This window comes from Bubalus bubalis, chromosome 15 (genome assembly GCF_019923935.1).
Source record: "Bubalus bubalis isolate 160015118507 breed Murrah chromosome 15, NDDB_SH_1, whole genome shotgun sequence".
NCBI lineage: Eukaryota > Metazoa > Chordata > Mammalia > Artiodactyla > Bovidae > Bubalus > Bubalus bubalis.
The window spans coordinates 4430007-4453038 of record NC_059171.1 but is presented as its reverse complement, the minus strand read 5'-3'; the positions used below and the strand labels follow the sequence as shown (position 1 = coordinate 4453038).

At 39.3% G+C, this 23032-nt stretch overlaps 1 protein-coding gene across 6 annotated transcripts in view; it reads right to left on the bottom strand.

Moving 5' to 3' along the window:
- RALYL (RALY RNA binding protein like) overlaps positions 1-23032 on the bottom strand; it is an 829045-nt gene that overhangs the window by 132801 nt on the left and 673212 nt on the right. For all 6 annotated transcript variants that reach the window (XM_044928503.2, XM_025264974.3, XM_044928502.2 and 3 more), the window contains one exon: positions 11475-11507. In XM_044928503.2, the coding sequence (XP_044784438.1) occupies positions 11475-11507 (33 nt within the window). The remainder of the gene's footprint in view (positions 1-11474; positions 11508-23032) is intronic.

Sequence of the window (23032 nt, the reverse complement as noted above, 5' to 3'; positions counted from 1 at the left end):
TCTTCAAATAAGCTTAACTAATTTTCTTTTCTTTGAGCTGGGTTGATTTCAGATGAATGAAAGCAAAGCACTTTATTTTGCATACTTACTTCTAGTGAGTGATTGTGTTCAGGACAGAGTCCATAAGCATATAAGACTAAGATTTTATTTCAAATTGGATGAATAGCAGTCTCTTCATGCAGTATTTCTACATATGACATCTAAATTATCTGAGCCACCATTTCTATTTTATTCATAAATACATTCAGTAAACATATCTATCATCAATCAGATTATATGCTTACCCTTTCCAATGTGGCTTCACATTTTAAAAACTAATTCCTCAAAAACAGTATCAGTGGCAATATGGAAACAGTGGTAGTTGTGTTAGTTAACATACCTGTCAAAGCCTTAATTGTTTTGATTTGATTCCATAATATCACTCGAGATTAGTTCTTCTCATTGTGGAATTTTATGTATGCCAAGTTTAGCAATTTATTTTCTTATATATAGGTATTTGATGTCCATAAATTTGCTTGGATAAGTTAGAATTGTGTGATAAAGACATGATTTTAAATCCTCCACAGATTTTGTAGTCTCATTAGATTTGCCTTTTAAAAATAATTAAATGGTGAAAATTGTAATGGCTGAGAGTTTAGATGGTGCAGTTAGATTGGTCAATATTATTTTTACAATTTTAACAACATTTATGCTAAACAGTCATGTAGCCTGTATGATACCAGATTTGTTGCTGGAACAGACTGGTTCCAAATAGGAAAAGGAGTTCGTCAAGGCTGTATATTGTCACCCTGTTTATTTAACTTATATGCAGAGTACATCATGAGAAACGCTGGACTGGAAGAAACACAAGCTGGAATCAAGATTGTTGGGAGAAATATCAATAACCTCGGATATGCAGATGATACCACCCTTATGGCAGAAAGTGAAGAGGAACTAAAAAGCCTCTTGATGAAAGTGAAAGTGGAGAGTGAAAAAGTTGGCTTAAAGTTCAACATTCAGAAAACGAAGATCATGGCATCCGGTCCCACCACTTCATGGGAAATAGATGGGGAAACAGTGGAAACAGTGTCAGACTTTATTTTTCTGGGCTCCAAAATCACTACAGATGGTGACTGCAGCCATGAAATTAAAAGACGCTTACTCCTTGGAAGGAAAATTATGACCAACCTAGATAGCATATTAAAAAGCAGAGACATTACTTTGCCAACAAAGGTTCACCTAGTCAAGGCTGTGCTTTTTCCTGTGGTCATGTATGGAAGTGAGAGTTGGACTGTGAAGAAGGCTGAGTGCCGAAGAATTGATGCTTTTGAAGTGTGGTGTTGGAGAAGACTCTTGAGAGTCCCTTGGACTGCAAGGAGATCCAACCAGTCCATTCTGAAGGAGATCAGCCCTGGGATTTCTTTGGAAGGAATGATGCTAAAGCTGAAACTCCAGTACTTTGGCCACCTCATGCGAAGAGTTGACTCATTGGAAAAGACTCTGATGCTGGGAGGGATTGGGGGCAGGAGGAGAAGGGGACGACAGAGGATGAGATGGCTGGATGGCATCACTGACTTGATGGACGTGAGTCTGAGTGAACTCCGGGAGTTGGTGATGGACAGGGAGGCCTGGCGTGCTGCGATTCATGGGGTCACAAAGAGTCGGACACGACTGAGTGACTGATCTGATCTGATCTGATCTGAATGGACTTAATGACTGAACAGGTGCTTTTTTTTTTCCTACATGTATTTATATCAAATGATAAATTAATTTTAAATGACAATTATGATCAAAGACCTCATCCAAATTTTGGAGAGAGGCTCCCTATGATATATAATGACAACAATTTCAAAATAAATCTGATATGAATTGTGACATTTGGCTTAATGTGACACTTTATTATATGAACCAATTAGATGGTAGTGAAAGTGCTGATAGCACTCTTCTGAAATATCATCAGCTATAAAGTCCTGCACCGCTGCTTTCTTTATAAGCAGAACTTAAATAAATCTATTTAATGATCCTATGTATTTTCTTCTCTCCAAGTAACACTATATTCCTGCCTGCTATAATCTGCAATTACTTCCTTTTCCCCAAGGAGAACATTTCACTGAAGCAGTAAAAGCTGTTTGAGTCACAGTCAGCCTCTCTGCTTCCTAAGACATTTTTTAAATTGTAAGAATTGAGGAAGACTCTGATGAGTGTACTGTTTTTTAGTATTGAAGCACAATGATTGCTTCTTAAAAGTGTGTCCTGGAACCCATGCATTCAAGACACCACTGTCAAAATATATACATACATGATTGATTATCCAATTTATTGGTGATATTGTGTATGCTATCCTAGTGCAGTTTAAATGATTTTGACAAGTACAGAAGAGTGTCATTGACAAGTGCAGAAACAAATGATGGGTTTAAGCCTTCCAATGTTTTTACAGCATTTTACTGAGTGGCAGGTTGATAAATTAAAATTACAGTTGTAGCATCAGGCCTGAAAGCACAACTGCTTTAGATTACAAAAATAGCACTGTGGAAACTTTGTGTACTCTCTAGAGAAGTAGCCTGGAGGACCTTGGAAAAAATGAAACAAGTGCAGTTGCTAAAAGAATCATTAATTTTGTGGTAGCACAGTGTCTAAAAAAATTTTAAAAATAGATTTTTAGAAGAGGAAAATTGACTTTATCCCCTTATCCCTTTTTCCCTGGAGACCTAGAGAAAATTGGATCCACACCATCAAAAGATAGGTTTCGAATTGGCCATTAGTGATCCCATGATGTCTGATGGGTGTATTTAAGGCTTAGAGGCAGTTTCTTGTTAACTCTGCCTTAGTGTCAGTGTTACACCTGGATTTTAGCCTGTCATTCTGCCACCGCGTCCCACCCAATTCAGTTGAACTTCCTTCCCTAAGATATCACTCAACCACTCACTGATTCTGATACTATTAAGGAAAATAATATTTCATCAGGCATTTCTTTTCCATTCTTTTTTTTCTTTCAGATTTGATTGTTTTTAACAAATGAAAATTGCATACATTTAAGGTATACAACATGATGTTTTGAAATTACATACACATTATGAAGGGCTTCCCATATGGCCCTCGTGGTAAAAAACCCACCTGTCGATGAAGAGACATTAGAGATGTGGGTTCGATCCCTGGGTTGGGAAGATTCCTTGCAGGAGGGAATGGCAACCCACTCCAGTATTCTTACCTGGAGAATCCCATGGACAGAGGAACTGTGGTGTTGGAGAAGAAACTTGAGAGTCCCTTGGACTGCAAGGCGATCCAACCATTCAATCCTAAAGGAAATCAGTCCTGAATATTCATTGGACGGACTGATGCTGAAGCTGAAACTTCAATACTTTGGCCACCTGATGCAAAGAGCCAACTCATTGGAAAAGACCCTGATGCTGGGAAAGATTGAAGGCAGGAGGAGAAGGGGACAACAGAGGATGAGGTGGTTGGATGGCATCACCGACTCAATGGCCATGAGTTTGAGTAAGCTCCAGGAGTTGAAGGACAGGGAAGCCTGGTGTGCTCAGTCCCTGGGGTCACAAAGAGTCAGACACGACTGAGCAACTGAACTGAATCCTAACAGGTGAAAGTGATGTCATTCTGCTCAAGTTCTGATTCTTTTCAAGTCATGCCTGAGATACTGCAACAGTGTTCTAAGTGGCTCTGTTACAACCTCACTTTGGAGAACATTCTTCAGTTAAAAGCAAAACAGACAAACAAATACACATAACAATCATTCAAAGTGAAAAGTGAAGGTGAAAGTCTCTCAGTCATGTCCAATTCTTGGCGACCCCATGGAATAGTCCATGGAATTCTCCAGGTCAGAATACTGGAGTGGTTAGCCTTTCGCTTCTCCAGGGAAACATCCCAACCTAAGGATCGAAGCCAGGTCTCCCGCATTGCAGGTGGATTTTTTACCAGCTGAGCCACCAGGGAAGCCCACAATAATTCAATGACTCTACTAAACCCACAGAAGGTAAAGATGGTTCTATGCATTAGTATAATTTCTCTGCAAACAACCACTAATTTAACCCACCAATCTTAATCTCTCCTCTCATTTCACGAACCTTCAAGTTTGCTGGACTGGGGTGCCTGATGTGCTCGGTGCAGTCAGTTCTCCCTGCTGCCAATTTTTCCTTCCAGTTCCTTCTTCCGGGGACACTATTCTTATTACTTCTCCACTGAATTCTTAGTTCACATGGAGGATAGACTCAAGTTCTACTTTTTGTTTTAAAAATTTTCTGGACAATTTGGCTAATTTCTTTAATGTCTCAATTCCTAGATCAAACATTTTAATCCCTAAGCGACTGACCAACACCAATCATTTTACAGTAGTCTATAATTTTCTTGTTTACTTTTTGAAGCTCTTTTGTAATTATCCCTATGGTGGTATTGCTTTCCTATTTTCATGCTCTTATTGGAGTTTTAAATACTGTACTTGTTATTTTATGAAAATGTAAGCACATTCCAAAATTGTGTCCTGTCTTCATGCTATTTTTTTCTTGTCTATCTTCCTCAAAGATCTCCAAGGTAAAGTCCCTGTTCACGACTGTGCTGATTTCCCTCTCTTCTGAGCTTCTTCTCCAAGAATTCAATTCCATTACCACTTTTCTAGAATATTCAGGCCTTTGGATTTAATTAGTTGGAATTTCTGCCATTCGGAAGAACTCACTTCTTTAAGAGAGGTTTATAATATAACTTAGTTGTTGCACAAAGTGTTAATGACAAATGGTATCTATTTTCTGTTTACTATATGTCAGATACTGTTCTAAGCACTTTGCAATATTATCTCACTCACAACAGCCCTAATAATTAGTTATTATCTCAAGGGAGAAAATGGAGGTTCAGAGGACTTAAATTGCCCAAGGCACCTAGCTGGGGAATGACAGAATGGAATTTAAATCAAGGAAATCAATGGCAGAATTTAGTCTCTTAAAACAGGCAGCTATGGTATAATAATGTAAAGCACCAGTAAACACAAAGTTTCAAACAAAACATGGATAGAAGTAAACTAATGTAAATCTTTGACCTAATAAGAATGTCAAAGTGTAATAACATCTGTATTAACACCAGCAGAAGTACACTGAAGCTCCAAATTCAGTTCCAAGACTGCAAAGAAAAGGGGAAAATATTCCCCAAGGAAAATTATTTGACAAAATGTAGGTGTTGGCAATTATATGAGGAATACTGTTAGCTGCAGAGTCCAGAGCTTCAGTTCAGTCCAGAGCTTTGCTCTTTTGACAGTGTAAGCTCCTACTCAGCTGGACTTAGTAGAATAGGTCAGGGACTTGTCAGGGTTGTGGGAACTCCAGGCTTGGCTGGGGCATGATCGACTCACTCTTAAAGCCAGTGCTTTAACAGATAAATATAATAATTTTGATAATTTTATCCTTGATGTGTTTTTGAATCTCTCTCAGCCAAGCCTGAGAGACAATGCATTCTGAGCTATATTAATAAAAAATTTTAAATTCTTCTGAGTTACTTAAATTATTCTAATACAATGAAATAAGCCTGAAAAAAAAAATATTTACCCATGCAGTAAATAACCATCCTCCTAATACAGCTGCTGCTGCTAAGTCACTTCAGTCATGTCCGACTCTGTGTGACCCCATAGATGGAAGCCCACCAGGCTCCCCCATCCCTGGGACCCTCCAGGCAAGAACACTGGAGTGGGTTGCCATTTCCTTCTCCAATGCATGAAAGTGAAAAGTGAAAGTGAAGTCGCTCAGTCGTGTCCGACTCTTAATGACCCCATGGACTGCAGCCCACCAGGCTCCTCCATCTATGGGATTTTCCAGGCGAGAGTACTGGAGTGGGGTACCATTGCCTTCTCCAATGCATGAAAGTGAAAAGTGAAAGTGAAGTCGTGTCCAACTCTTAGCGACCCCATGGACTGCAGTCTTCCAGGCTCCTCTCTGTCCATGGGATTTTCCAGGCAAGAGTACTGGAGTGGGGTGCCATCGCCTTCTCCATCTAATAAAGCTACTTATAGGAAAATTCATCAACCGAAAAGTTGGTATGATTTAAAATTTCGATTCTAAAATACAACTCATGAAAAGTTTTCTTTGAAGAAGGTTAACTTCATGCTAAAGAGATAAGAAGAAACAGTTTACATGGGAATTTTCACTTAGTGCCTCGAGTGTACTTTTTTTTTTTAATTTTATTTTATTTTTAAACTTTACAAAATTGTATTAGTTATGCCAAATATCATAATGAGTCCGCCACAGAGTGTACTTTTAAGTGGCTCAGTGTCTGCAAACTGTCGACACAGCCACTTGCTCTTGAAGGGAATTCATGCATCGTCTTAACATGTCCTTTTACTCTATGAATCTCAAATGTCAAGTGAACAGGAGTTTCCTTTCCCCTCATCTCTTTCTTCATTAAAAAGCTGTAAAACTTTTCTAAGGCAAGACGTTTTAAACTAAGATTTATATCTTAGACTTTTAATTGGGACCATCACCGGGTTCTTACTCACTTTGCTGAATGCAAACTTGGCGTCTGTTCTCTCTCAGTTGATTTCCAAAATCAGAATCTAACTGATGCCACATACAAGAAAACATTTGCCAGAAGAGTTTTCTAAATCACTTTAAAATGTAATGTTTTGAGGATCAACAGACTATGAGCCATCTAGCACTTTTTAGCACTCAAGCTAAGCTTTGTTCTAAATACAGTTGATTTTTCTTTTTTACTATTGAGAGGTGAGTGAGATAGGAAAATACTTAAATTTTTGAATCTATTATTTTAAATTTATCATATTTATAAAAAAATGTATTCTATGTGATATATTTTAATCAGTTTATATATGTAATGCATGTCACATATAAACTATATTAAATATAGTATTTAATTAATACTTAAATTAATATTTTAAATATAAAACATTTTATTTTCCTATAACAAAATGTTTATTAAATACCCCAACCCTAGGTCTAGGACAACATTGGAATGAGCTTTATGCCGCACAGGTGCTGTGCTCCCTGTGAACCATGGTGACCTCCATGGCACATCTTCTGGTGTCTTTACATCTACCCTGGTCTCTGGTGGACAATTCTAGATCAATGTGTCCACCTCCGCCGTACACATCCAAGACAGGAAAAGACCCATGGGAAGCTGTGTGAAGACTTTCTGAAGAGATTCCACGGACCTTAAATGTCTGCACGAACAACCTGTGAACATTTGTACAGACAGGACGAGGGAGCTGCAAACAATGTGGACGGTGGCTACAGGCCTGGCTGGTACCAGAACTGCCTATATAGCTTTGGAAAATACTGCACCTACTGACCTCCCTGGAGAAGGCAATGACACCCCACTCCAGTACTCTTGCCTGGAAAATCCCATGGATGGAGGAGACTGGTGGGCTGCAGTCCATGGGGTCGTGAAGATTCAGACACGACTGAGCGACTTCACTTTCACTTTTCACTTTCCTGCATTGGAGAAGGAAATGGCAACCCACTCCAGTGTTCTTGCCTGGAGAATCCCAGGGACAGGGGAGCCTGGTGGGCTGCCATCTCTGGGGTCGCACAGAGTCGGACATGACTGATGCAATTTAGCATTGACCTCCCTGAATTAACAGACTCAGACTCTGGGATGAGCCTTCATGTCTCTCTAGACTCAAGTTTATTTTTAATGTTTCCTAATGACATTATTTTACTAATATTTCACTGGTGCATATGAAAGTTCCTCTCATATCACCACACAGTTGAAGGTCTAAGATCTGAAATTTCATTTAACTTCCTTTCATAATTCCCTAACCTTCTTCCATAAGCAGATATTTCCTTGTGTTATAACTTTCTGTGACAAATTTTTCCACTGGAATCTTTAGCTTGAATTTATGTTTGTAATATTTAAATTTTTTATTCATAATTACTGTAGCACATTTATCAAAGGAGGAATTTTGCTCCCTAATTTACATTAAGAGATGCACATTAAAGTTTTATCAATGTTTTTCCATTAAAATTTTAAATAATAATTATTAGTGTTCATCATTGAAATATGAAACAGAATATCTATACTCATGTTTATTCCATTTACAATTTTTATGTCAGAAAAACAACAAGGCTGTTTATTTAACTTATATGCAGAGCACATCATGTGAAATGCCAGGCTGGATGAGTTATAAGGTAGAACCAAGTTTGCAGGGAGAAATATCATCAACCGCAGATATGCAGATGATACCACTCTAATGACAGAAAGCAAAGAGGAACTAAAGAGCCTCTTGATGAGGGTAAAGAGGAGAGTGAAAAACCTGGCTTAAAACTCAATATTAAAAAGGCAAAGATCATAGCATCCTGTCACATTACTTCATGGCAAATAGAAGAGGAAAATGTGGAAGCAGTGACGGATTTCCTCTTCTTGGGCTCTAAACTCACTGAAGATGGGGACTGCTGCCATGACATTAGAAGATGATCGCTTCTTGGGAAAAAAGCTATGAGAAACCTAGAGAGTACAGTATTAAGAAGTAAAGACATTGCTTTGGTGAGAAACATAGTCAAAGCTATGGTCTTTCCAATAGTCATGTACAGATACAAGAGTTGGACCATAAATAATGCACAGCATCAAAGAATTGATGCTTTCGAATTGTGGTGCTGGAGAAGACTCTTGAGAGTCCCTTGGACAGCAAGGAGATCAAACCAATTCATCCTAAAGGAAATCAATCCTGAATACTCATTGGAAGGACTCATGCTGAAGCTGAAGCTCTAATACTTTGGCCACCTAATACAAAGAACCAACTCCCTGGAAAAGACCCTGATGCTGGGAAAGACTGAGGGCAGAAGAAGAAGAGGGCAACAAAGGATGAGATGGCTGGATGGCATTCACTGATTCAATGGACATCCGTCAGTTCAGTCACTCAGTCATGTCCGACTCTTTGTGACCCCATGGACTGCAGCACACCGGGCCTCCCTGTCCATCACCAATTCTCAGAACTTGTGCAAACTCATGTCCATCAAGTCAGTGATGCCATCCAACCATCTCATTCTCTGTCATCCCCTTCTCCTCCTGCCTTCAATCTTTCCCAGCATCAGGGTCTTTTCCAATGAGTCAGTTCTTCACATCAGGTGGCCAAAATATTGGAGTTTCATGAACTAGGGCAAACTCCAGGAGATGGTAAGGGACTCCAGGGAGGCCTGGAGTACTGCAGTCCATGGGGTTACAGAGATTCAGACAGGACTTGGCATCTAAACAACAGCAACATAAAAAGTTCCTTTGGTTTCTACATGTAAGTCAAGGGATAATCTGGTTTCTACATGTAAGTCAAGGGATAATCTGTAAAAGTAGAGGTTTATTCTCTGAGCTATTTCAGAGCTCTCTCATTGAGAGCTGTCAACAGTGATAAGAACAATGCTAAATCCTTGATCTAAATTTTCTGTTTTGATCTCCATTTCACAAATTAGGAATCTGAGGCTTGGGAGTTTATGTAACTGCAGAAACCAATAAAACTAGTTTATAAATGTCACAGCCTATGAAGGCAAAAGAAAATCCTATACATACTTCTGTACATAAATACATAAAAGTGCTTTCAGACTCTGTCTGGCAATGGACTGAAACATGCAATATTTAGTACTGATTTATTCATTAATATAAGTTTTACTGACTATAGAATTAAAATTAATGTGAGTAAGGTGTACAGGGCTCTAGAAAAACTCAATCGTATGTACTCACATGTCAACTGATACCACAGACAATACATCAGATTATTCATTCCCTTTGCCAAGTGACTGGATTAATTCAGTCACAAATTTGAATCATGGTTCTTATAGTAGATTGCCTGTTGCCTAGTAGGCTCATAAGTGTCCATTATGTTCATCATCACCTCTTACTGAACAGGGTAAGGAGTGAGATTCATATATACTTTTGAATGGTCTTATTTAAAATCATTTTCTTGGAGGGGAATGGAGATATTTCACTATAAATCAAAATAGCTAGTCAGCAAGACTATTTGGGCTGCTTGTTTCACCCCACTTTATTTTAAGACATACCTAAGGAAAGCAATATATTCTTGCTGCCACACTGGTTTTCCCATTTTGAGTAGTATTTGCCGAGTGCTAGATCATTCTTTTCGGGAAACTTTTTCTCAGTCTTCTCATACCGAGTTCTAAACTTCTGAGACGTTTAAAACAAAGATTACTCAGGGTCTGCCCTTGTAAAATAGAAGTTTGCAATAAATGGGTTTTTGTCTCAAAGTAGTCGAGAGAACGGGAAATGCGGCCGAACAACTGTGTCAAGTGAGGCGTGAAGAAAGCAATTTCAGCCTCTGGACTTGAGGGCGGGACGCACATGAATTCAAAATTAAAAAGATCACTTTAGGCTTAAAGGTTTTTAACAGTGGGAGCTGATGATGAATGAAGGAAGAAGCATGGTCTAACGATTTTGGGGGCCAGTCCAACTTGACCTTTCATTTTTCATGAAGTCCTCCAGTAAGGGCCTCTACTCCGTTTTCCTCTCCCAGAAGCCCCAGCAATTACTGTGATTCTTCTGATTCAAATGGCCTCCTGAAACGCTTTTAGGAGGACTAGAAAGACAGAGGGAAGCGTGTTGTTCAGTGAGTGAGAGAAATATTCAATGGCTGCGAACAAAGTAATGAAAGAAATCCAGTGCCGTCACTGAAAGATGTGATGCCTTCCCATGTTTCTGGCCTTGGCTGCTGACATGTGATTTTTTTTTTCCCCTCTTCAAATAACAGCATGATTTCTTCTGAAGTAGACGTCATATCTTCCAATGTTTTCTGATATTTTAAAACATCCACCCTAATGCTGCAAAAGTCCTTTAGTAAGACATTTTGGTATGTTAGTGAAAGATTACGTGGTAGATGAGTGAAAACGATTTTGCAGAGTCTCAATTAGCTAAACACCTAAAAATAGTACATGTGTATTCTTGTCAACGGTATATTATTTTTGGAGCACGTTCTGTGACTCAGAATGATACTATCAGAGAGGGCAAGCCTTAGTCTTACTTAATCTGCTCCAGGGTTCCTCAGCTTTGTGTTTAAAGAAGCAGTCAGTGTAAGCAGAGGTGAAATAAAAGCGAAATGAGAGACAGGGGAAAAGATAAAGATTTTGGAGACAGATTTAGAGGAAAAGGGGAAGAAACACTGATTGGGGTAGATGAAATGCAACAGTACAAAAATGAGCAGAGTAATTAGGAAGAGTGAGCTGTGGTTCAGAGGGATTTTTAAAACCATCAAACCATACCTTCATCTGATGAGATAATCACTGTGAACGTTTTTTTAGCTCTTATAGAGGATACAGGATCTCATATACACTGGTTAGTTTAATTTCTGAGATCACAAAACAGTGGTCTCAAGGAGCATTTTAGTTGTCCTTTAAGGGTAAATAGCCACATTACTGAGGAAACGATGCATCAATGGCAGGTTATGCCCTTGAATATGGCGTTTGATGACTGAAAACATTATCTCAGAAGACCTTGTTAATTTGAATTAAAGATGTTAGAGAACTGAGATTTTGAAAATTTAGACATATACTCACCCAACTGACAGGAAAGGCTCCTTTGATTCAAGTCTATGAAAAAAAAAAGAAAAACATTTTAATATAACAATTTTCTATTTTACATGAATGATAGAATTTTGAAAATTTTTCTTTTACTTGAATGACAGAATTATTATACTTGTTTGGAGGAAAATGCACAATTTTTTTCCATTAAAACACCGTAAATAATATATTAAGACCTAATCTAGACTAATTCAAATTCTGGCTGGATTAATGCAGAAGCTAAATAAGATGAGAGAGACATGGAATGGAAATGTAGCATTTAAATAATACATTAAGATAATATTGTTAGTCTAATTCTGATTTGTACTTTCTACATTTACTTATTTCCTTTTTTAATAGTAATTTGTGGAAGTTTTAATACATCTGTTGATGGTTATGTAGTAGTGAGGCGATTTGTAATGCGTTTGGTTGAATATAGACTGAATAATTTGTTTCCAGTGGTGAAGAGAGAAGCATCATACTGTTCCTGGTCATTTATTAGAAGCGACCCCACTTAGGGCTGGAGGAGAGAAATTAGGGACTCCTGTCTCCTCTGTGTTTCTTAAGAGCCAGTTGTTTTTTGTGCTTCCTAACACATTGAAGGAGAATTATAATCCCGAAGCTTCTGGCTACTTGTGGCATCTTGTGCAAGCCGATTAAAAACCTTCTGGGGCTTGCTTTTTCCACTATAATACAGGCTAGGACTTGCTCCTAGCTAATTTTATGATTTCGTAAATTAACTATTTGTGAAAGGTAAATGAATCAGGAAAGGATCTACTTCTAAATATTTCCTAATAATAGCTATGGAGACCAGCTACTAGGTGTGTACTGACCACTTCATTTTCATGTAAGTTTTTCAACTTATAATTATGGGTTAAATATAGGCAAATATTGAGGACATTTTAATCTAAACCCCAGTGTTTAAAATTTTTGAGAAACTTTCATCTTTTAAACTATTTTATTCATAAATAAATAGTTATAGGAAAATGGCAAGAAATTTAATTCTGCACTAAAAATTTACTAATCACCAGATGATTGTATTTTGACATGGACAGCTAAAGGGACTATTTTAGAATTAAGCCAAATATCTTTACTTTTCTACAAGTCTAAACAATGAAGACAATAATATCATTTTGATCTCTATTTCATTCTGTATATATAAAAATGGCTTATTAGAAATATGCCTTGTCTGCTTACTGGATGAGCTGACATGGCTCTCTGCCTAAAGTCTTGCTGCTTGGGGAATAATATTATAGCAGGAAGGGACTCTTTTAGGGAGCAGGCACCCTAGACTCCCTTTGAGCAGCAACACTTAGGAAAGAAACAGAGAAAATTAATTGCTGGTGTTGAGTTGGAGACGTATATTTATGAAACTTTTTCCCTTACTGAATTCCAATATTATTAAGACTTCCACATAAGTTATTGGTCATATTATGTGCTTGTTTTCCCCATATATTTATGGTATGGATAGGCAAACAGATCAAAGAGAAAAACATTGAGGATAAACAATGAAATACATTTGTTTGTTTTATAAGACATGACCAGTGACAAATGATCAAAAGAAATTACCTTGAAGAAATAAGGGGGATTCTATATTATATGATTCAGGAGACTGTTTACTTATTTGCACCATCAAATCATCACGATATCACTGCTCCCTTATTTTTCCATCTAATAATACTTGAGAAATAGCCAACGTGTGGGTATTAATAGAAGCCCTCCTTCCCGTGTTTGCCAATGATTCAACCTAACGTCAATCAGACTTCACTTTAAGTGTGTTATTTGTATGTGTAAGGTGCTCGACCTTACAGAAAAACATCTACTTCTGCTTTATTGACGATGCCAAAGCCTTTGACTGTGTGGGTCACAATAAACTGTGGAAAATTCTGAAAGAAATGGGAATACCAGACCACCTAACCTGCCTCTTGAGAAATCTGTATGTAGGTCAGGAAGCAACAGTTAGAACTGGACATGGAACAACAGACTGGTTCAAAGACTGGGAAAGAAGTACGTCAAGGCTGTATATTGTCACCCTGCTTATTTAACTTACATGCAGAGTACATCATGAGAAACACTGGGCTGGATGAAGCACAAGCTGGAATCAAGATTGCTGGGAGAAATATGAATAACCTCAGATAATGCAGATGACACCACCCTTATGGCAGAAAGTGAAGAGGAACTAAAGAACCTCTTGATGAAAGTGAAAGAGGAGAGTGAAAAAGTTGTCTTAAAGCTCAACATTCAGAAAACAAAGATCATGGCATCTGGTCCCATCACTTCATGGCAAATAGATGAGGAAACAGTGGAAACAGCAGCAGACTTTATTTTTGGGGGTTCCAAAATCACTGCAGATGGTGACTGAAGCCATGAAATTAAAAGACGTTTACTCCTTGGAAAGTTATGTCCAACCTGGTGGCTCAGATGGTAAAGTGTCTGCCTGCAATGCCGGAGACCCGGGTTCATTCCCTGGGTCGGGAAGATCCCCTGGAGAAGGAAATGGCAACCCACTCCAGTACTCATGCCAGGAAAATTCCATGGATGGAGAAGCCTGGTGGACTACAGTCCATGGGGTCGCAAAGAGTCAGACACGACTGACCGACTTCACTTCACTACTTGGAAAGTTACGTCCTACCTAGATAACATATTAAAAAGCAGAGACATTACTTTGCCAACAAAGGTCCGTCTAGTCAAGGCTATGGTTTTTCCAGTGGTCATGTATGGATGTGAGAGTTGGACTGTGAAGAAAGCTGAGCACCGAAGAATTGATGCTTTTGAACTGTGGTGTTGGAGAAGACTCTTGAGAGTCCCTTGGACTGCAAGGAGATCCAACCAGTCCATTCTGAAGGAGATCAGCCCTGGGATTTCTTTGGAAGGAATGATGCTAAAGCTGAAACTCCAGTACTTTGGCCACCTCATTTGAAGTGTTGACTCATTGGAAAAGACTCTGATGCTGGGAGGGATTGGGGGCAGGAGGAGAAGGGGACGACAGAGGATGAGATGGTTCGATGGCATCACCGACGCAATGGACATGGGTTTGGGTGGACTCTGGGAGTTGGTGATGGACATGGAGGCCTGGCCTGCTGCAGTCCATGTGGAAGCAGAATCAGACACGACAGAGCGACTGAACTGAACTGAAGGTGCTCGGCTCCAGTCTCGTCTCTCTCCATTCCCCACGGCCTCAGCTGGCCCCATGCCCCTCAGTGCTGTGTGCTTCTTAGCACTGAGCGATGCAGAGAAAGAATGTGGAAACGCTGACTGTCTGACTGCTCTTTCCCTCTCCACGTCTCAGTTAGCAATGTTCAGTGGGTTTTCCTTTTATGTGCCTCTTATGTCTCTCATCACTCAGTTCCCAGGCTCATTCTCCTCCCCTATCCCAGCCTGGCTGGTCTCTCCACATGGAAACTCTTTGTTCAGAGCTGCTCCAGCTTGGTGCACGTGACTCGCACTAAGCTTGCTTCCATGCTGCTGCCCACCCCACTTGTTTAGGGGCTGCACTGTGTCATTTTCCTTACAGGCGTCCTGTGCATGTTAGTCGCTCAGTCGTGTCCGACTCTCTTGCGACCCCATGGACTGTAACCCACCAGGCTCCTCTGTCCATGGGGTTTTCCAGGCAAGAACACTGGAGTGGGTTGCCATTAATAGAAGCAAGACCCACCACTTGCCTTTCCCTGTGTGATAACTAAAATGCCAAATTCAGAATGTGCTTAAAATAATTATTGATTGATTTTCCCCTTTTTTCCCCTGAAGGTTTCATATAAATAGCTGGTGGATTGGAGCATATAAGGTACATATGTTGCCCCCTGACCCCAATGGTTAACATGGTTAGTCTTACTAGTTAGTTACCTTCTTCCACTTTCACCACATCACTCACCACTTCAATTATCTCCTTCCAAGTTCTCAACCGAAGATCTCAGAAGAGAATCCAAAGTTTTCAAAATGATGCTGCACAACATTCTGACTGATGTGCTATAAACAAAGGGTGTACAAATCCTGCTTACCGCTTGGTTTTACACAACCCACAAGCTAAGGGGTTTTTTAAGTTTAATGGTTGGAAATAGCAGAAGAAGAATATTTTGTGAACTTTTGAAAATTCATATGAAATTCCAATTTCAGTGTCCATAAATAAAGTTCATTGGTACACAGTCATGCTCATTCATTCATATATTGTTTAAGGAGGTTTTGTGCTATAATAGTAAGTTGAGAGTAGTTGCAACAGGGTCTATATCTTAAAATATTTACTATATGATTTTACAGGAAAAAAGCTGCCATTAGATGAAAAATGATACAGTTGGAAGGAACTGGAAACAACTCAAATGTGGCACTCTTTATTTTGATACAGACTTCAAAGTTCAAAATAATTTGCATTTCTTCTCTATAATACCAAGTCAGTCTCTGAGCCTAGTGAAAGAATAATTCTAAAATACAAATTTCATGTTACCACCTTTCTTGATAATGTTACTAACCATAGAAAGATGCCCAGACTTTCTAGCTTGCCATTTAAAACCTCTTCACAAACATGCCCCATATCAACTTTTCTTGTTTTGTTTTTTTTTTTAAATCATTTCTCTTGCCAACCATATTATTCCAAGAGATTTGTCTATTTATAGCCCAAACAAATCTGGTTTAGCCCTGTTTTGGTGTGATTTCTGCTCCTATACTGGAATACTGTTTTCCCCTTCCTTTCTCTATCATGCTCTATTTATCTTTTGAGTTTATCTAATTTAAAAAGCCAATCCTGACACCTTCATCTTCCAGGGACCATCCTGTCTTAGGCTTCTATTACTTATTATCTCTATCACTATGTCATAGTCTCAGGACATTAATCCTGGTTAATAGGCTACCTGAGAGTTTCATTAAGACTGGTAAGAATATTAAACTTGTGTTTCTGCTTGGATAAGAAGCTCCTGACACTGTGTTAAGCCTTCCAATGGGCTCACGGGGGACGTACTTGGTGATGCTATATCAGCTGAGCAGAAAGGCAAGATTATTGCCCAGTAGTCACTATTAAGTCATGAAGACAAGGTACCAGGACTCCCAAGCATTTTCAGTGGTGACGGGGAACAGGAAATCTTAGTGGGGAGCACCACCAGGAAATCCTCTCATGTCTTATCCTCAAGATGATCACACACAGCAGAGGAAAGGGACAGTTGATCCACACTGGATCCTGCTGTGTTTTGTGACCAACTATCCAATCCTTGCTCATTACGTGAAGTCAGCTTTTCTCACCTTGAGATGATTCAGAGAGCCTTACATTGTTCTCATTAATTTTATAGCAAACATCATAATCAACTCAAGGGGCTGTAATGAAGAATACAGAAAAGCTAGCACAGTTCCTGGCAGAGAGGGGATCTTGCCAGCCACGACTGTCCCAAAGACAGATATTAATAGTTAACTCTAAGGGATGAAACTGCCTTGAATCTATAAATAGCTCATTTTTTGCAATTTTAGTTCTGAAAAGTGAAAAAATGTAAAAGAAAAAAAAACTATTAAAAGAAATACACCTTTGGAGAAAATTGTTTATCAATTTCACCCTTAGCAACAGGTGATTATGTTGTGATATGCCCAGAGAGAATTTTTCTGAGCTTTTTTGTAAGATAATTGTTTTGCGAAGAAGAGGATTGATTTTATCTTTCCTGGGATTTTCTTTGAACGTGAAGTAGGTAGTGCATTTGGTAATACTTTACTCAGGACTCCCTAGAATTAGGAGTAGAATAAGATAGATAAATGATAGCCTTCAGAAAAATAAGAGCCAGTAGAGAATAAAATGGAATGAGAAATGAAGATCTATGTTTGGGGCTAGAGGATTTATAATACTTTGTATTTAACAACAATAAAAAAACTAAGCTGTCTTTACTAAGGGCCAAGATGACTCAAAATGCTTTATAAACATTGGCTTCTTTTCGCATCATGATGCCTCTGAAGTAGATCTTATTTTGCAGAGGAGGAAACTGATACCCAGTGATGCTAACTGTCTTGCACAAGGTCACAGAGCTGAAGAGGGGTTGAACTTGGATTTGAATTTAGGCATCTGACTCCAAAGTTCTTGTGGTCATGTCTTGCATGGTGTGCTGCCTGGCACCGGTCTATTTGTTCTGTTGGCTTTGCTTTATTTGTATGTGTGCCTTCTGGCACCGCCACGTTCCCTCTCTTTCAGTGCTCTACTGAGAAACCTTGTCTGATTTCAGCTGTCTCCAAATGATGGATATTCATAAACTTATGTCTGCAGCACCACACTATATGCTGATGTGTGGCTGTATCCACCCACTATACATCTCCAGCTGCAGATACCTTTAATTTCACATGTTTCAAACAAAATTCACCTTCTTCTCTCCCTTTGCTCTGCTTTACCCCTAACTCAGTGTCATAACCAACTCCCAGATATTCAGACTAGAAAGGTTGGAATCTTTCTCCTTAAGTCCTTTCTAGCAATGCTCACTTTCAGTAGATTCTCCTAGTTCTGCTCTTATTTCCAAAAGTCCTCTTCATTCTGTTTTTCCCTGTCAGTTATTATTACAGTTCTAGTGATCATCAACTTTTACGTGGGCTAATAAAATAATGTCCTCAGTGACTGCCCCCGCCCCTTATTCTGTATTTCTTTGGAATTGCTGTATCTACTGGTGAAACTCTCTACAATACAAGTGCTATCATGTAATTCCTTTCATTGCAAATATCTGAGTGCTTCTGGGAACTATTCCTTTATAAGGCACCATAGGGTGGTTAAAAGTGCTTCATAACTGTTCCCATAGGCCCCTGTAACACTTAATCATGATGTATTACAAACTGTAGGTATATTTTCCAAGCTCCTCATTAAGACTGTCTTAGTAAATGATTTGGTCAAATGAATTTTCTGTGCCTGGCTCCTTGACCCCTACTTCCATTATTTGCCTACAGAATAAGGTCCCAGTTCTTTAGTATAACTAAAGTTGATTCACAGTCTGGTTCTAGGATGCCTCCCCTGCCTTTGTCTGCTACCACTTCAGATGCTGTATTCCAGCCACGCTGAGCCAACAGCACTGTTGGGCGGCCTCTTCTTCCTCAAATCCATGTGCTTTGGCATTTACTGGGTTTTTGCAGAAATGACTTCAACTACCTTGGTTCTTGAGGTAGGATTAAAAGGATTGTTGGCTCTTGGAGGAGGATTATAAAACTAGTAATCTTTTATAAACTAAAGAGACATAAATATGATTCATTACTATATTTATATGATCTTGTAGTTAAAATTTTGAAGCAACAGCAATTCTTTACCACTATTTAATCTATCCTCTCTAGCAATGATAACCCACACATGACTGATATTTCAGATGGATGAACCAAAGGATGCAATTTGCATAATCAGACTGCCAGACTCTAGTCCTGACTCTGCCACCTTCTGATTGTGCGATCTTGAAAAAATAAGGTGCTTTTCTTTGTGCCTCAATGATCTCATCTGCAAAATGGAGGTAATAATGCATCTAACTCTTAATGGATGTTGAGATAATTAGATAAATAACTAAATACAGCACTTACAGGGAGCCCAGGTTTGGGAATAAATTGTTGTAGCAGTTATATATGTTGGGCTATGTTGGTGAGATGTGCTGGAGGCAATAGATGGAAACGCAGGCCTGGAACTCATCTGAGGAAATAGATTCAAGCGTCATGTCATCAACACAGAGTTAGGATGTGACATCATAGGAGATAATGACGGTCCCCAGAGGGAGTGTGTAGAATGGGAAAAAAGGGTTCGGGGAGAATATTTGGGATCACTAGCAGGCTTCCAGAGGTCAATGCAGAGTTCAAAGAGGGCAGGAGAACTGTGGCCATTGGCACTCCTCTGTAACTGGCATGACACCCAACACAGAGCTGATGGCCCACCACGTGGGCTGAGGGAGCAAATCTGTTTCTGGATCTCTCACCAGCCTTCAGTCAGTTCTGTGGGATAGGAGTAAATTCAAAAAGGGAAGGTTTCTCTCTTGAAGTAGCCCACATGTGCTAAGCTAAGAAAGGAGGAGAAATGGAGGAGGACTTCATTCTTAAATATAGATCAGAGTCTATTTATAGGTCAAAGCTAGTACTAAAATCTAGTGACATTTGACATATAATTTTTAATGAATGAATTAATTACTCTATTAAAGGGATGAAAGGCTTTTATTTCATTGCATACTTTTTTTTCTTAAAAAAAGACTGATCTTCCTCTACATTTCAAATAGTGTTTTAAAGACAAACATGGGTGCAAAGGTTTTATGTAGAGAATGGTGTGCTTGATTCCTATCTGTTCCATCATTTTCTCCACAAGCCCCCGGGGGAGAGTAATAATGATCACCAGAGGCAGAGCTAACAATGTGCCAGAACCTACGCTGGGCTCTCTGACACATTTAACTTTGACAAGAGCGGATGAGAAAATTGAAGTTCAGAAATGTTAACTAATTTGCTCAAATTCACACAGAAATTTTATAGAGGCTGAATTCAGTTTCAGGCCTGTCTCCCACGTCTGTATCTGAGCCTCTGCTCCATCCTCTAAGAAATGGGAGAGGACACAGTAAACGCTCTGCTGGTTAGACCTCTGGTCTCTCTGTGTCCCACATGTCCCACATGGGACACAGAGTGGACCAAGCCACTGCAAGTTAATACTTGTTAACCAATTGTTCCTTACTTATGGAATAATTTGATACGTTACTTTATAAATAGCTTAATTACCTTCTGAAGGATTACAGGAATCTTATTTTGATACTTAAAATGTAGTCTACATTTCATCCCCCTTCATGGATCACAGCCTGCTAGTGGTGAAGGGGCTTGGATAATTCAACGAAGCTATGAAGCTATGAGGCATGCCATGCAGGGCCACCCAAGAAGGATGGGTCATAGTGAAGGGTTCTGACTAATCATGGTCCACTGGAGGAGGAAATGGCAACTCACTCCAGTATTCTTGCCAGGAGAACCCCATGAACATCTTTATGTTCTATAGTCAGAAGGTGTCTAATATGCTTCTGGGGATGAGTGGAGGGCAATTACTAATAGCTACAGAGACAATGAAGTGACTGGGCCAAAGCAGAAACGATGCTCAGTTGTGGATGAGTCTAGTGGTGAAAGTAAAGTCTTATTCTGTAAAGAACAATATTGTGTAGGAACTTGGACTGTCAGGTCTATGAATCAAGGTAAATTGGACGTAATCAATCAAGAGATGGCAAGATTGAACTTTGACATCTTAGGAATCAGTGAACTAAAATGGACAGGAATGGGTGAATTTAATTCAGATAACCATTATATCTACTGCTGTGGGCAAGAATCCCTTAGAAGAAATGAAGTAGCCCTCCCAGTCAACAAAAGAGTCTGAAATGCAGTACTTGGGTGCAACCTCATAAATGACAGAATGATCTCGGTTCATTTCCAAGGCACATCATTCAACATCACAGAAATCCAAGTCTATACCCCAACTACTGATGCCAAAGAAGCTAAAGTTGACTGGTTTTATGAAGACCTACAAAACCTTCCAGAACCAACACCAAAAAAAGGTGTCCTTTTCCTCATAGGGGACTGAAATGCAAAAGTAGGAAGATTAGAGGTAGCTGGAGTAGCAGGCAAGTTTGGCCTTGGAGCACAAAATGAAGAAGGCCAAAGGTAACAGAGTTTTATCAAGAGAACATGCTGGTCATAGCAAACACCCTCTTCCAACAATATTAGAGAAAAATCTACACATGGACATCACCAGATGATCAATACTGAAATCAGACTGATTATGTTCTTTGCAGTCAAAGATGAAGAAACTCTATACAGTCAGCAAAAACAAGATCTGGAGCTGACTGTGGCTCAGGTAATGAGCTCTGTATTGAAAAATTCAGGTTTAAACTGAAGAAAGTAGGGAAAACCACTAGACCATTCAGATATGACCTAAATCAAATCTATTATGATTATACAGTGCAGGTAATGAATGGATTCAAGGGATTAGATATGGTAGACAGAGCACCTGAAGAACTATGGATGGAAGCTCATAACACTGTGTAGGAGGCAGTGACCAAAACCATTCCAAAGAAAAAGAAATGCAAGAAGGCAAAGTAGCTGTCTGAGGTGGCCTTACAAAGGGCTGAGGAAAGGAAAGAAGTGAAAAGCAAGGGAGAAGGGGAAAGATATACCCAACTGAATGCAGAATTCCAAGGAATACCAAGGAGAGATAGGAAAGCTTTTTTAAATGGACAATACAAAGAAATAGAGGAAAACAATAGAATGGGAAAGACTAGAGAGCTCTTCGAGAAAATTGGAGATATCAAGGGAACATTTCATGCAAAGATGGGCACAATAAAGGACAGAAATGCTAAATGTCTTAACAGAAGCAGAAGAGATTAGGAAGAGGTGACAGGAATACACAGAAGAATTATATTAAAAAGGTCTTAATGATCCAGGAACCATGATGGCATGGCCATTTACCTAAATCTAGACATCCTGGAGTGTGATGTCAAGTGGGCCTTAGGAAGCATTACTATGAACAAAGCCAGTAGAGGTTATGGAATTCCAGCTGAGCTGTTTAAAATCCTAAAAGATGATGCTGTGAAAGTGCTGCACTCAATGTCAGCAAATTTGGAAAACTCAGCAGTGGGCACAGGACTGGAAAGGTCAGTTTTCATTCCAATACCAAAGAGAGACAAAGCCAAAGAATGTTTAAACTGCCATACAATTGCACTTATTTCACATGTTAGCAAGGTAACTGAGCAAAATCCTTCAAGCAAGGCTTCAATAGTATATGAGCCAAGAACTTCCAGATGTACAAGCTGGGTTTCAAAGAGGCAGAGGAACCAGAGGTCAGATTACCAACATTTTTAGATCATGGAGACAGCGAGAGAATTTCAGAAAAAAACATCTACTTCTGCTTCATTGATTACACTAAAGCCTTTGACTGTGTGGATCACAACAGACTGTGGAAAAGAGACGGGAGAACCAGACCATCTGACTTGTCTCCTGAGAAACATGTATGCAGGTCAAGAAGAAACAGAATTGGACATGGAAAAACTGACTGAGAAAAGAGTATGGCAGGGCTGTATATTGGCTCCTTGCTTATTTTATTTCTATGCAGAGTATATCATGCAAAATGCCAGGCTGGATCAATCACAAGTTGGAATCAAGAGTGCTGGGAGAAATATCCACAACCTCAGATATACAGATGATACCACTCTAATGGCAGAAAGTGAAGAGGAACTGAAAAGCCTCTTCATGAAGGTGAAAGAGATATGATAATGGCATCCAGTCCCATCACTTCATGGCAAATAGAAGGGAAAAAAGTGGAAGCAGTTACAGATTCTATTTTCTTGGGCTCCAAAATCACTGCAGACAGTGACTGCAGCCATGAAATTAAAAGATGCTTGCCCCTTGGAAGGAAAGCAATGACAAACCCAGTTGGCGTATTAAAAAACAAAAACGTATTCGCACAGAGGTCCGTCTAACAAGGCTATGGTTTTTCCAGTAGTCATGTATAGATGTGAGATTTGGACCAATTAGAAGGCTAAGCACAAAAAATTGATGCTTTAAAATTGTGCTGTTGGAGAAGACTCTTGAGAGTCCCTTGGACTGCAAGGATATCAAACCAGTCA